Genomic DNA, 13,905 nt, shown 5'->3' on the forward strand with positions numbered 1-13,905 from the left:
TTGTTATTGATCAGGTGGAAAGAATATTCTTGAGGTACCAGGTCCCATCATTTTCGGTAGTACGTAAGAGTCTGAAATCCGACGACGCGTGCAGTCTTTTGGGTGGTTTGGTCTTGGTCTTGGTCTTTCATTAGTCGAGTGCCTTCTAGCTTTGCACTTCGCTCTTCAATTTGAGAACCACACCTAGAGTCCAACAAACAGATGATTAGAAGATCTGAAGAATTTCGTTACAGAATATCGTAAAAACTACCATGAAACGTTAATAATAAGCCCTGGATTAACTTTGTTCATTAGAAAGCCTTTTTTCGTTGTACCCTGAATAGCAATGCACCTGAATTCTTGACTCCGCAGTAACTCCACTTTTTCTCGCTAGATGTTCTCTCCCTGACACAGATGGGTACTGATTGATTTTAAATGCTGTTTCAAGTTCATGCAGTTGGTGGCTCGTGTACTTGATGCGTTCTCTTCTCTGAATCCGCAGCGGAAAAGTTTCGCGTGAGTCTTCAGCATCCTGTGTATTCTCGGTGATGGCCAACAAAAAGAATGCTTATTACTAATGACCAAACACTACAAACTCGCCGCTTACACGTGATAGACAATGTGGTAGACAATTGACGTCAACAGAGAGACTGCGATATTTTTAGATGCTGTTTGTTGTATTTTTAGATGCTGAGTCCTAAAGGGAAAAGGGAAGAATGCAAATCCAAATCCTAGCTCAATTCTAAGTAACCAGTCCAAATGCTATTCAAAACCCTATTTCCACAATGTCAAAACATTTTATTGCTGGACTTACACTCCCTGGTCTGCGCACCAACTTCTATAGTCTACCCACCATTCTCTACAGCCAGGCACTCTCTGCCCAGCAAGATAAAGGAACACTTTCATTATAGAAAACGAATTGGTCTCACAGCCTTCGAGGTAGGGCTAAGGGACAATTTAGACTCAAACAACAAGCTATGAAGTCCAATCGTTTTGGAAAGAGGTGTTATCATGGCTGGCCATCCATAAAATGAAGTAGTAGATTTTTCACTCATAGATGTTTTGTTTGGTAAATTTGATATTGATAAAGACTTAATAGTAATTAACCACATTCTTTTGCTTGCAAAGTTTTATATCTATAGGTGTAAGCTCGATAATACTAAACCATCTTTAGAAGTTTTTAAGGCTAAATTGAAAGCAACTCTTAACATAGAATTTTTGATTTCCAAAAGAAATGGTAAACTTGTACATTACAAAAAGTTGGATTCCTTTATTCTCGTATTAGTATAAGCAACTCCCCTTTCTTTCTTACCATTAGCATAATAGTAAATAATAATGCATCATGCCACGCAAATTCGAAGCCTGTTTTTGCACTTTGTGGAATAAACTGGTTTTATTAAAATGGTTTGTTCTATTTCCCTGCTCTCCTTAGTATTACGTACTGTAGTGTAATTGCAATGTTAGTATTGCAAGTGCTGTTTAGTATTGTAAGCAATGTTACTATTACTATATTATGTAGTGTTAGTAGTGTAAGTTAAATTAGTGCTGTACGTATTGTTACTATTGTAAGTAATGTTTGTCTTCTAAATAATGTGTATATTCAAATATAAATTTAAAGAAAAAGTTTAGGCTAAGGGGCAATTTAGATCCAAACAACAAACTATGAAGTCCAATCCTAGCTCCTATTATACCCTTTTTAATGACAATCTACAAATCCTTCTGCCCTCAATCCTCCTTAGATTTCCTGACAACTTTGTTTCTTTTTTCTTCAACCATAAAATTAGAGCAAGTTACTCTAATTAACGTCTATATGAGCAAAATCCGACTGGGTAATGATACAAGTGTCAGTGTCAGTTGTCCTTTGTAGTCGTAATAGTGGGTTACATACTTTTTTACTGTTCACTTGTGGGGCTTTTCGAGATCCGTAACAATAAAATTACAATAAATTTTTATATAAATGCTAAAAATTACTTTAAACAAGATAACTTTGAAAAGGTCCTTATAGTAAGACCCCCTCTCTTTTCAGAAGGAAGTTATTTGTGCCTGGAATCCTCAATAGCTTGAGAAAGATCAGTGTCTAACTCATGGTACACAAATCAAGACGTAAAACCAGGTCTTGGCATAATTAGCTCTAATGCTAGGTAAGCTAAATTTGCATATAATTAACATAAAACAATTTCTGCAGTTGCAATCTTTGCAACAGAAATCAAACTTCTTATACTATTTCGGTCTATGCCACGCAGTCCCTCAAAAATGGATCAATATTCTCAAAGGAAATGTTACTGAACCCTTGGAAGAACGTTCTGAGAAGGATAAGATATCTTTAGATAAACCCTCTTGCAGATCAGCAACTAAATTCTTTGTTAAGAGTAAATTCGTTACGCCTACAGCTGAACGAAGGATGAAAGAAGCCAGTCTAAAAGAACATACAATACAACTCATTTATAGCCTTCCGTTTAATGTTACAAAAGACACTAGACTCGCTATTTTCCAATACAAAATAATTCATCACATTCTACCCACAAATTCGACACTTTTTAGAGATTCAATCAAGGAACAGGATAAATGTCACCTCTGTGGAGAAAGACAAACGTTAACCCATCTTTTTGTTACCTGCTCTGAAGCTCAGCATTTTTGGTCTCTCTTTACTAATTGGTGGAGCTCCAAAAACGGGGATAGGATCACTCTCGATAAAAATGAAATAATATATGGCGTGACAGATAACTTCGCTCATCATCTTGGTTGAAACCTCTGCATTATTATAGCCAAATATTATTTATATACTGCCTCAAGAAAAGAAGAAGAATTTTATTTCGATGCTTTCTTAGCGATGTTCACAAACAAAATTAAAATTGAGAAACATAAATCTAAGTCACAAATTAATATGCGAGAAAGCCCCGTATTGTAGCTAACCCTTTACATGAAAGATATTAACAAATTGTAATGTAAGATATTATTGTAATGTAAGATATTAACAAATCGTAAATAATGTTAGTATTGTAAGTTTTGTTATTATCGTTAAATTGTAAGTTACGTGGACATTGTAAGTAGTAGGTAATTTTGTATGTAATGTAATGTAAGATATTGTAATAAAAAAAAGAAAAAAAACAAGAAATCAACCTTGGGCTTCAGAAATGTTTGTTTCCCAAAGGTAAGACATATCTGGCTGGATATTGCCAAAAATAAATTCAGCTACGAATACTCTAACCTCACTGTGTCCTGTAGTAGAGAATTCCTTAAGACAGTTTCCCTTCCACAGAGATAACAATCTTTGGACCTCTTTGGACCTATTTGGACCTGGATTGAATTTCTGAAATAATTTCAGCTAAAAATACATTATCTATACCATGTAACATTAAAAACAGTGAAAGATCTCTTAAGAAGACTTCCCTGAGGTACCTTACAGTGATATGCTGCAACATCTTCCATTTGTATTAGAAAGTGCTTTAAAAAATCGTCAAACACTTCATAATTTTCCTGACCTTAAATCAATTCTGTAAATTAATATCAATGAAGGTTATGGAATTGATTGGTGTATATAAAATTTCAAATTCCACTTAACTATACTAATGGAGTGAACAAACATTAAACCTGTCTTCCAAAGAGTTAATCAGTTTGCAGAACTCTTATACATAAACATTTTGAAAGTGTATGTAAATGTATTTTGTTTTCTTTCAACGGCAATTTCTTGTTTTATTGAACAAAACGAGTTTCCTCTGACACATTTAAACTATAAATTAGACATTATCTTTTAACATTACAACTGATGTAAAGATCATAGGGCCACTATGGCAAATTTTAAGGACTAACCGGTCTTTGTTAGACTATTGGTTTCAGACTGCTATTAACTCATTCAGTTTTATACATGATGTACAGGTTATTAAGGTTTTTTTTATAAACTAGAAAAGCAACAGTGTGCTCTAACGATTTTACGCTTAACGTCTACTCTTTTTCTTTCACGTAGACAGTGAAAACATTGCTTCCAAAAAAATATTCAGACCTTTATATTCCACTTTTTCACAACAAAAAATTGAAATTGATTACAATTCGAGCATTGCCTCTCAAAAGAAAATGGAAGCGAACTTCAAGGTAAAGGTTAGTTTCGTGTTCATTGAACGGTTTTCAATAACCCCACAAGGATCTAAGATAAACTGAAACAGAAATCTCTGGATCACTTTATCAAGTAAATTTGATATTATTACTGACCTGTCTGTTTCTGTTCAGATATTTGTCCATGGCTATCTGTGGATGTAGATGCCATAGATGATGGAATCGACGAGGGAGACCGACTCTCAAATGGCGGTAGGTTTAAGATACTGGCGATCATGTAGAAATTGTAGTTACGTTCCCGGATAATTCCGGCGCTATTTCCAATTCATCTTTATTCTTCAACAATCTACTGATGGAACTAAGAGAGGGAGGACTTTCCTTACTGCACGGGCTTTCTTGAACAAGACGATCTCGTATCTCCCAAGAAAACAGACCTGGTTGTTCCTTTCTGTACTCCATGATTCTCTGTGCTATTCGAGGAGTGATCGGGGTCGGCCTTCACTTTCTCTACCAGCTTGGATTGAGCCAGTTTTACGATACTTGGACAACAACTTACTAATACAGCCATGAGTGCATGATCCGTAAACGACGACTTATGCCACAAGGAAGAATTCCTTGGAGGGCTAACGCGAGGATTTCGTTCCGAATCTCTTTTGGAAGTGGTTTGCCGTTGATATAAGCACCTCCAAGCTGATTTAAGCGGTGTGAACCTAAAGAAGGCCATCACAACTTCAGAATATGCGATTTTATGAAAAGGGTGCAGTATGCTGGATCATCGTAGGAAATACGAACGTGATTTGTTCATTTACCCCTGGACATCACAGGGTGAACTCCGGGGTGAACTTGCCCACGCTTTTACACGTAGGAAAACGGAACTCAAAACTCGTGTTCAGTCACTGTGTTTGTCTGATTTGAAGCAGACAGACAATTTTTGTCAGTGCCAATCGTATCGAGATACAAATTAAAGTGTTCCTCGCGCTGCTGCAAGTCAGAAATCGGACTAGCCTAGTTGCACACGCAAATCAACTGGTATTTTTGTCGTGGTAAATTTCAAAAGAGTATTTGGTTTTCCAGGACCTATGGCATCGGGAACGTTCAGATCGATTATTTATTTTACGGCCAGTCGAAAACTGCATGGAAACTAAGAACTGTTTGAGCAATCAGTTGCTGATACTGCACTTGTAAATACAAATATCCATTCACTTGCATGCCATGTAATTTTAAAGAACCGAGAGAACCAAAAATTGTCCCAGCCAGCTAAAGTATTGGTTGCAAACTAGTTCACAGTTCTTACCGACAACGGGAAGTGCAGGATGATCATCCATATTAAACCATCCAAGCCACAGTCACTGCATGTCTAAGCATTGCTGAAAATGCTGCACGTCTCAGGCTACTCACATGGACCCCTCATGTGGTCACAGTCAGATCTCGAAAATTGTCTAATGAGGTCCAATAAGCATGCAGGCTCAAATTATGTCACACACCTGAACAAATCAAAACAGGATTTTTGTGGTCCCTTTTAATTTATTATGTAGCTCAAAAAGTTTGCTTTGTGAAGTTTATTTATACTCTAGAATTTTAATGTTTACATTTTTGTATAAAGTTCAAGAAAAACCACAAAACTGGTTTCAAGTTTGCTTGTTGTTTCTTTCCTGCTTTTTGTTTGTTTTTTTTTTTTCTATTTTTCGTCACTAATTTGTAAATTTTTTATCAGTTTTAGTCCCTTTCCCTAAAATTTAGCATCATCCACTACTGACATATGTTAACGCTATTCTGACCGTCTTGTTTTTGTTTTCTACGGAAGCCGCCCAACCTCCTCTGTAACTTCAAGAACATTTAAACAAAGAAATGAAACTAAGAGGGTAAGTAGAACATCCAAACATGTTTCATTTGAGGTAAGTAACAGGAGACGGTGATGTCACTTCACGTAGTCATTTCGTTCATGATATTCCAACAGGCGCCATCTTCGTTCTGCCATCTACGATTTCTTGATCTTTCTAATACCAGAAAAATCCACTAAAGCAATGACGCAAAACTAAATAAAGCAAAAATGTTATAAATTATGTAAAAATGACTACTTGAAAGCTAAATCTTGTTACTGTAAGAAAATTTTAAATTGTCATAATACAGTTGCCACGGATACATCAAGTTCTAGGTATAATAATGACATGTGTCTTCAAAACGTCGCCTAAAACTACTCTTAACTAGCTGTCGATCTCTTCAGCAATTCACGTAATATCGTCAGATTTGTGTTCTACTATTGGCTTTCATTAGCTCTAAATCAGTTAATTAATTTAATTATTTATTTATTTCTCAGTCAACCTTTTTTTTTTATCTGAAATCAAGTTTTAAAGTTCCATTTCAAATGAAGCTATAATTCCTGCAGGGAAAAAGTTTGTTAAATCATTTCGAAATTAGGTTCCATTATTGTAAGGAGCATTTGAAAAATTCCTCATACAAATTTACTTGTTTTGGGCTCTTGCACCGAACCAAGCAGCAAAAAGAGAAAGAAAGAGTTCTCCTCAGTCACTATAACATATATCACTCTAATATGTCTGTAATATGTTTACATAACTTTAACCTCTCTGGGTTATGTGTCATTTCATATCCAATGCTAGCCATGAATCATTTAAACATTTGAAACGTACAGGGCAAGAAGAGAGGCATCTTTGTAGGTTAGGAAATGTATTTCTTAGAAAGCTCACTCGAGGTGTGAATAGAACAAATTCAAACATAAAGCTAGTTCTCTGGGAAGAGACTAGTGTAGATTTCATGGGCCAATCTAGAAAACCAGTCTAAATATTTAAGAGTAAGTATTACCATTAGGCACATTTCGTGCAACAAACAGCTTAATGTTGTTCAGGTGGAAAGAATATTCTTGATGTACCAGGTCCCATCATTTTCGGTAGTACGTGAGAGTCTGAAATCCGTCGACACGAGCAGTCTTTTGGGTCGTTTGTTCTTGAATCTGCTTCATTAGTCGAGTGCCTTCTAGCTTTGCACTTTGCCCTTCGATTTGAGAACCACACCTAGAGTCCACCAAACAGGTGATTAGAAGATCTGAAGAATTTGGTTTTAAATATCGTAAAATCTACCATGAAACGTTAATAACAAAGTCTGGATTAACTTTGTTCATTAGAAAGCCTATTTTTGTTGGTTCGATGGGGTACACAGTTTTTTTTATTGTCGTGGAGGAGTCTGGTTCAGCGAACTTCTCGTTAATCCTCTTTTGCAGATGGGCCACGGGGATTAGCTAGTTTTAGGTCTCTAGCTAGATTGTGTTCCTGGGGGAGGCAGCGCTGTGGCAAAGGCTACGCTTGAGAAAAGCCGTTCTTGGCCTTTAAGATAATTTGTGACAAATGTTCGGAAGGTCAGTAGTATTATTCTTGGAGTAAACATGTTGGAAAAATACACTCAGGCTGGCTTATGTTTTATATAGATAACAATTCCTTTTTGTGCCAACCAAGAGTGTTCGGTAGATAACTAGAACTTGTCAAATTCAATGTCATAACCCAACAGCGCCTGAATTTGTAGCCTGTGAAGTTGGAAGGACTGAGAAGCCTTCCATTTATTTGTTACAGTTTACAGGTTGTTGCTTAAAATCTATTGTTAAAAGTAAAACAAATGTATTGTTACTTACCCATCAGAGGAAACTAAATGGTAGTTGGTAGATTCTCCTATTTACTTTAGAGCTCAAACATTAGTCAGTTTAAGTTACCTGAACTAAACAGTAATGCAGTTGAATAACACCTGAATAACACTGCACCTGAATTCTGGACTCAGTAACTCCAATTTTTCTTGCTAGTTGTTCTCTCCCTGACACAGATGGGTACTGATTGATTTTAAATGCTGTTTCAAGTTCATGTAGTTGGTGGCTCGTGTACTTGATGCGTTCTCTTCTCTGAATCCGCAGCGGAAAAGTTTCGCGTGAGTCTTCAGCATCCTGGGTATTCTCTGTGACGGCCAACAAAATAAATGTTTATTATTAATGACCAAACACTACAAACTCACAGTTACAAGTGGCAGACAATGTGGTAGACAATTGACGTCAACAGAGAGACTGCGATATTTTTAGATGCTGTTTGTTGTATTTTTAGATGCTGAGTCCTAAAGAGAAAAGGGAAGAATGCAAATCCAAATCCTTAGCTCAATTCTAAGTAGCCATTCAAAATGCTTCGAAATCCTATTTCCACAATGTCAAAACATTTTATTGCTGGACTTACACTCCCTGGTCTGCCACCAACTTCTATAGTCTACCCACCATTCCCTACAGCCAGGCACTCTCTGACCAGCACGATAAAGGAACACTTGATTATAGAAAACCCATTGGTCCCACAGCCTTGGAGGTTAGGCTAAGGGGCAATTTAGACCCAAACAACAAGCTATGAAGTCCAATCCTAGTTCCTATTATACCCTTTTTAATAACAATCTACAAATCCTTCTGTCCTCAATCCTCCTCAGATTTCCTGACAACTTTGTTTCTTTTTTCTTCAACCATAAAATTAGAGCGAGTTACTCTAATTAGCGTCTATATGAGCAAAATCCGACTGGGTAATGGTACAAGTGTCAGTGTCAGTAGTCCTTTGTAGTCGTGATAGTGTGTTACAAGAATTACATACTTTTTTAATGTTCACTTGTGGGGCTTTTCGAGATCCGTCACAATATAATTACGATAACTTTTTATATAAATGCTAAAATTACTTTCAACAAGATAACTTTAAAAAGATCGTTATAGTAAGACCCCTTCTCTTTTCAGAAGGAAGTTATTTGTACCTGGAATCCTCAATGGCTTGAGAAAGATCAGTGTCTAACTCATGGTACACGAATCAAAACGTAAAACCACGTCTTGGCACAATTAGCTCTAATGCTAGGTAAGCTTAACTTGCATATAACTTACATAAAACAATTTCTGCAGTTGTAATCTTTGCAACGGAAATCAACCTTGGGCTTCAGAAATGTTTGTTTTCCAAAGGTAAGACATATCTGGCTGGATATTGCCAAAAATAAATTCAGCTACAAATACTCTAACCTCATTGTGTCATGTGAAACTAGAAGTAGTAGAGAATCCCTTAAGACAGCGTCCCTTCCACAGAGATAAGAAAGTATTTTTCTGGGTTAAATGTTTTTTGTCTTCTTAATAGTAAGTAAGTAAGTAAGTAAGTAAGTAAGTAAGTAGTAAGTAAGTAAGTAAGTAAGTAACAACTTTATTTACAGAGGGTAACACATAACAGTAAAAAGACTGACGAACCAGTGGCCCTGTATCCTAAGTTAAAAATTAAAAACTATTTACACTTATAAGATAATAAAAATTACAAAATAAAATAAAAATTTAAAGATATGATAAAAGTTAAAAATTTAAAAAATCTAAATCTAGATATGCACCACTAAAAACTAAGCTAAGAGTTTTTGGACAAAAAATATTTTCTAACAGAAGATTTAAGGTGTCGCAAATTGGAGGATCCACGTTATTCGTCAAATGAGCTTCAAACGTCGTTGTGAGGATATTTTGTTTTCATATAGATTTTGTATTTGAAAAAAACAGGAATGATTATGAAATAGTAAATCTGTTTTCAGGAAATCTTGGCACAGAAACACATTAACAATTTTATAGATCATGCACAAGTTATTAAGGGTTTCTTTCAAACCAGAAAAGCAACTAAGTGTGTTTTCAGGTCCGACCTTTATCATCTCATTTCACAGATGACAGTTTAGGCCTTGGTAGAGTGGAAATATTTATATTACTCTGACAACTGAGTGGATGGGAAAAAGTTATTTTCACTCCTATATTTCACAGTATTATAATACCCCTAAGATTGAAATTGAGTACAACTATGCTCAAACACTGTCTCTCAAAAGTAAGTCAGATAGAAATGTGAAATATATCAATGTGAGGGTTTTCTTCAGTGTCCACTGGACTGTTTTCAGTAGCTCAACACAACAGACAAACAGTTAATTTGGCCTCTTAAAGAAGGATTGCTTTGTATTCTTAGTCATATAATATACATAAAGGTTAAAAAAAATGTTTAAACTATTACTTTTATATCATTACTATGTTTTGAATGCTTTATGTGCACGTGTTTAAATGACTTTCCTTTATCGTGGTGTTTAATTTAGAAATTAAATAAAATAACTAAATAAATAAGTCAGCCAAATTATTTTTTTGTTGGTACGTAACCCCGTAAAGTTTAAATCATCTAGCCACCTATCATTAACTTTCCAAGTCATTCAATGCCATCCACGTTTAGTAATAGTTAGAATGTCCAGGTTATGATCGCCAGATAGTAAACATTGTCAATCGCTATTGCTTAACAAGTATCAGTTGAGTCAACGTATTAAGAAAAATCGAGGGTAAACCTAACTGAAAGCATTTTCCAGTTGTTTCTGATTAGATAGGAGTTAAATAGACGCTAATATTGTCAGTCATTTCTAACATTATTCACAAATACTGGGCAAGTAAACTGGAATGTCCGCAAGGTTCTAGAAACTCTACTTTTCGACATTTTTCAGAATAAAACTCACAGAATACTCAAAATATTGACTATTAAATAAATATTTCATAGAGCTGATTTCCGTTAGCTGTTGGCACCCCATGTGCGCTACTTCCACAGAGCCTTGATTGACTTACATCAATTTTGGTTAGCCATTTTATATACAAGTTCTTGACTGAAAGGCCTAAGTAAATTTTGATGACTTGCCGGAGTCAGGCCCACCTGATTCTAGTCTTGTGACTATGCTTTCTTTTAACATTTTAAGATTACCAACAAATTCGCTTGACCCGTTCCGTGAAATGTCACTATCTTGACTATCGGGCATGGAAGCGACGTTCGGAAGTTGTCATATTGTTGTTGAGGAGGACCAGGGCTGGAGGAATCTCCTACGTGCACTAGGGCACATAGAACCACTAGAGTAAACAACACGTAGGATATAAAAATGGTTTTGCAAGCAATTGAAAAGGGAAAACACGTAAAATAGTTTCTTTTTTACTGACCTGTCTGTTTCTGTTCAACCATTTTTCCACGACTATCTATAGAAGTAGACGACATCGATGGAGGAATCGACGATGACGACTGGCTAGACGGTAGATTTAAGATACTGGCAATCATGTAGGAATTGCTGTTACGTTTCCGGATAATTCCTTGCGCTGTGTCCAAATTATGTTTATTCTTCAACAATCTACTGATGGAACTGAGAGAGGGAGGACTTTCCTTACTGCACAGGTTTTCTTGAACAAGACGATCTCGTATCTCCCAAGAAAACAGACCTGGTTGTTCCTTTCTGTACTCCATGATTCTCTGTGCTATTCGAGGAGTGATCACTCGGGGTCGGCCTGCACTTTCTCCTCCAGCTTGGATTGAGCCAGTTGTACGATACTTGGACAGTAACTTACTAATACAGCCATGGGTAATCCGTAAACGACGACTTATGTCACAAGGACGAAATCCTTGGAAGGCTAACGCGAGGATTTCGTTCCGAATCTCTTTTGGAAGTGGTTTGCCATTGATATAAGCACCTCCAAGCTGATTTAAACGCCCTGGTCCTACGGAAGGAAATCACGTTTTTGTAGTGGGTGTTTGTTTGCCAAAGGAAAATTGAGTTGTTTGCGGTGAACATGCGGGGCAAGCATCAGTTACTGATTTATTCAAGTTCACTTGCTCGACACTCGACACTTGACAACGGAAGCAATAAAAGAGTGCACAATTTTAAAATTGAAGGTCTGCTTAAACAGCTTTAGTTAGTCACAACATGGACTCTTTTGATTTAGAACCAGAAAACCGCCTACAACAGAAAGAAGATTGAAACTTGGGCCCTTAATAACTGCACACCAATATGCTGTAGGTAGAATATAACTGATCCACCAACTCCAGTTATGTAAATATGTTTTAATACTGTCTAAAATAATTAAACTGCCATGCGATCTAATGCGATAGTCTGTTGCGAATTTCTACTACCTTAGTTTCGGCATGCGAAGATATATTGTTACTTCGTGGACATCAAAACACCTGGCAAAGAAAGGGTGTTCACTGGCGATGTAATCACAGTGAGACAATCATACTAGTGAGATACTGTATCGAAATCTGATCAACATCACTTAAGTTTGTATGCAAAATAACTCTGGACTTTATACAACTGGAACGACGTTGAAAACTGCTAACTGAACATAGGTAAGAGCTGCAGGAGACTGCGGAGTCTAAACGAAGCTGGATTTAACCTCACGGGATTTATTACTGACAGATATAGCAGGGAATATTGGTGACGGATAAGGAATGAACCATCTATTGCTAAACTGAAAATTGCTTTTCGTATGTTGACAGGGAGCCACTATGAGTTTCCAAGTCTTTGGATCTCATTGAAATTGGGTGTGCACGTGTCATATTTTGACCGACTGTTTAACGGCTTGGACACCGAATCAATCGATCCCACGGAACGGATCATAAATTTGAAAACATTTCAATTACGGAGGTTGATGGTAGCACGAGCTCTGGGAAAGATTTGGATATGCTTTATTACGATTTAATTCGTTAGTATCTCTGCTTTCTCTGTGTTAATTGCCGGGAATTATTCGATCAGAGTTTGCTTGTTGAGCTGAGAATTACACTATGTTATCGCGGGTCTTTTCTAATAATTTAAACTTAACATTGTACTAAAGGCGTCTCCTAAACGATTTTTAAAAGTAACGGAAGATGTTATTACCTGCATGTGAAAATGTGGAAGAATCTTGCATCCTTGAAGAGCCGGCAATGTCACAACCTTTTCATTGAAAAGCGATGCTTCGTCCAAAGTTGTCTACAATGTGAATATGGAAGAGAATATTTTGTGACTCGTAAATTTCCGTATCTCATTCGGAGATAGTTCGTCACTGTCGTCACAACGCCGCAGATCGTTCTTAAAATTGCATCAATTACCTCCGCCTTCGCCGGGCATCGTCATTAAAGTTAAGAAATATTCAAGGAAAAATACGTTTTTTCACAACAGCTGAGACAAGGACTAAAAGCATTTTCTGAATACGAGAAATCAACGAATAAATTTATAAATAACTGGTTGCTCGTGCCTTTCCGTATCGCATTCGGTGGATGTTCGCTACTGTCGTCACGACTCTGGTGGGCAAATAACCATCGCGTCACGATTCGGGTGGGAAGAAACGTCACGACATGAACATAACAACACGTCACATGCCGCTCTCGTTGTTCCTTTGAGATCAAGAGGGCAGAAAAACAAACCAGCATTTCACGGCGTGACGGTTTGCGTGAAACTGATTGATCCACAGTTTCTCACCAAGTCAGCTATGGCAGACTTTTAATAGTTCTAGAGAAATTAGAACTGTACTGTTTCGTATTACAGCAAAGCTTGACGTCATGTTTTAGTGCCTATTTCGCTTTTTTACGTTATTCCATGCACCCACATAACTCACTGATGGTCTACATCGATTGTCTTGTTCCTGCTTGTAACAATGCATATTTTTCCTTTTTTCCTTTCTGAACGAAAATTCTTTAAAAAAACATCGTTAACTTATTAACCCCGCCACCTCTCAGCTTGTTCTCCATCTTTCTAAGAACCCACGCACATTGTAGCCAAGATCTCATGCCAAAACTACGGAACTTTACCGCAAAAGACACTTTGTTGCTCTGGACACATTAAATTGTCTGTAAGCCAAGCTTACACGGTGATTTATGAAACGTCCATAAAAAATTACCGAGTTTTATACAAAGGGTACGAAGCGTGACACACGTCGAAAGTTTCTAAGTTCCGTTGAGTCGACCAAATGTTCAACGAACAAGCCGTTTGCGTAGTTATCGGATATGTGACGGGGGCGTTCTGAAACGGGGCTGACTTCCAGGCGCACTGCAAATGTAATTTTAAAGTGTCAGTTTTTCAAAA

At 36.8% G+C, this 13,905-nt stretch overlaps 1 protein-coding gene and 1 pseudogene across 4 annotated transcripts; both read right to left on the reverse strand.

Moving 5' to 3' along the window:
• Nucleotides 1–106: 106 nt before the first annotated feature.
• LOC110063241 (paired box protein Pax-1-like) lies at nt 107–5,436 on the reverse strand (annotated as a pseudogene). Its single transcript, XR_016208978.1, has 3 exons — nt 5,324–5,436; nt 4,186–4,739; nt 107–183 (listed from the first exon to the last, which is right to left on the reverse strand). The product of XR_016208978.1 is annotated as a paired box protein Pax-1-like (transcript).
• On the reverse strand, nt 107–13,185 carry LOC110063238 (paired box protein Pax-3-B-like). 3 transcript variants are annotated; one of them, XM_020770199.2, is made up of 5 exons: nt 12,721–13,185; nt 11,018–11,566; nt 7,796–7,983; nt 6,850–7,058; nt 107–183 (listed from the first exon to the last, which is right to left on the reverse strand). In XM_020770199.2, exons 1-4 carry the CDS (start codon nt 12,749–12,751, stop codon nt 6,879–6,881), a joined length of 948 nt encoding a protein of 315 aa, XP_020625858.2. In that variant the 5' UTR covers nt 12,752–13,185; the 3' UTR covers nt 107–183; nt 6,850–6,878. The 3 variants fall into 3 exon arrangements, with proteins under 3 accessions (XP_020625858.2, XP_020625857.2, XP_020625856.2); XM_020770198.2 differs by lacking the exon at nt 107–183 and having other exon boundaries at nt 5,534–7,058; nt 12,721–12,813; nt 12,933–13,183; XM_020770197.2 differs by lacking the exon at nt 107–183 and having other exon boundaries at nt 5,534–7,058; nt 12,721–13,183.
• Between the last annotated feature and the right edge of the window lie 720 nt (nt 13,186–13,905).

This window comes from Orbicella faveolata, unplaced genomic scaffold (assembly GCF_042242905.1).
Source record: "Orbicella faveolata isolate gen_17 unplaced genomic scaffold, um_ofav_v1 contig_26, whole genome shotgun sequence".
Lineage (NCBI taxonomy): Eukaryota > Metazoa > Cnidaria > Anthozoa > Scleractinia > Merulinidae > Orbicella > Orbicella faveolata.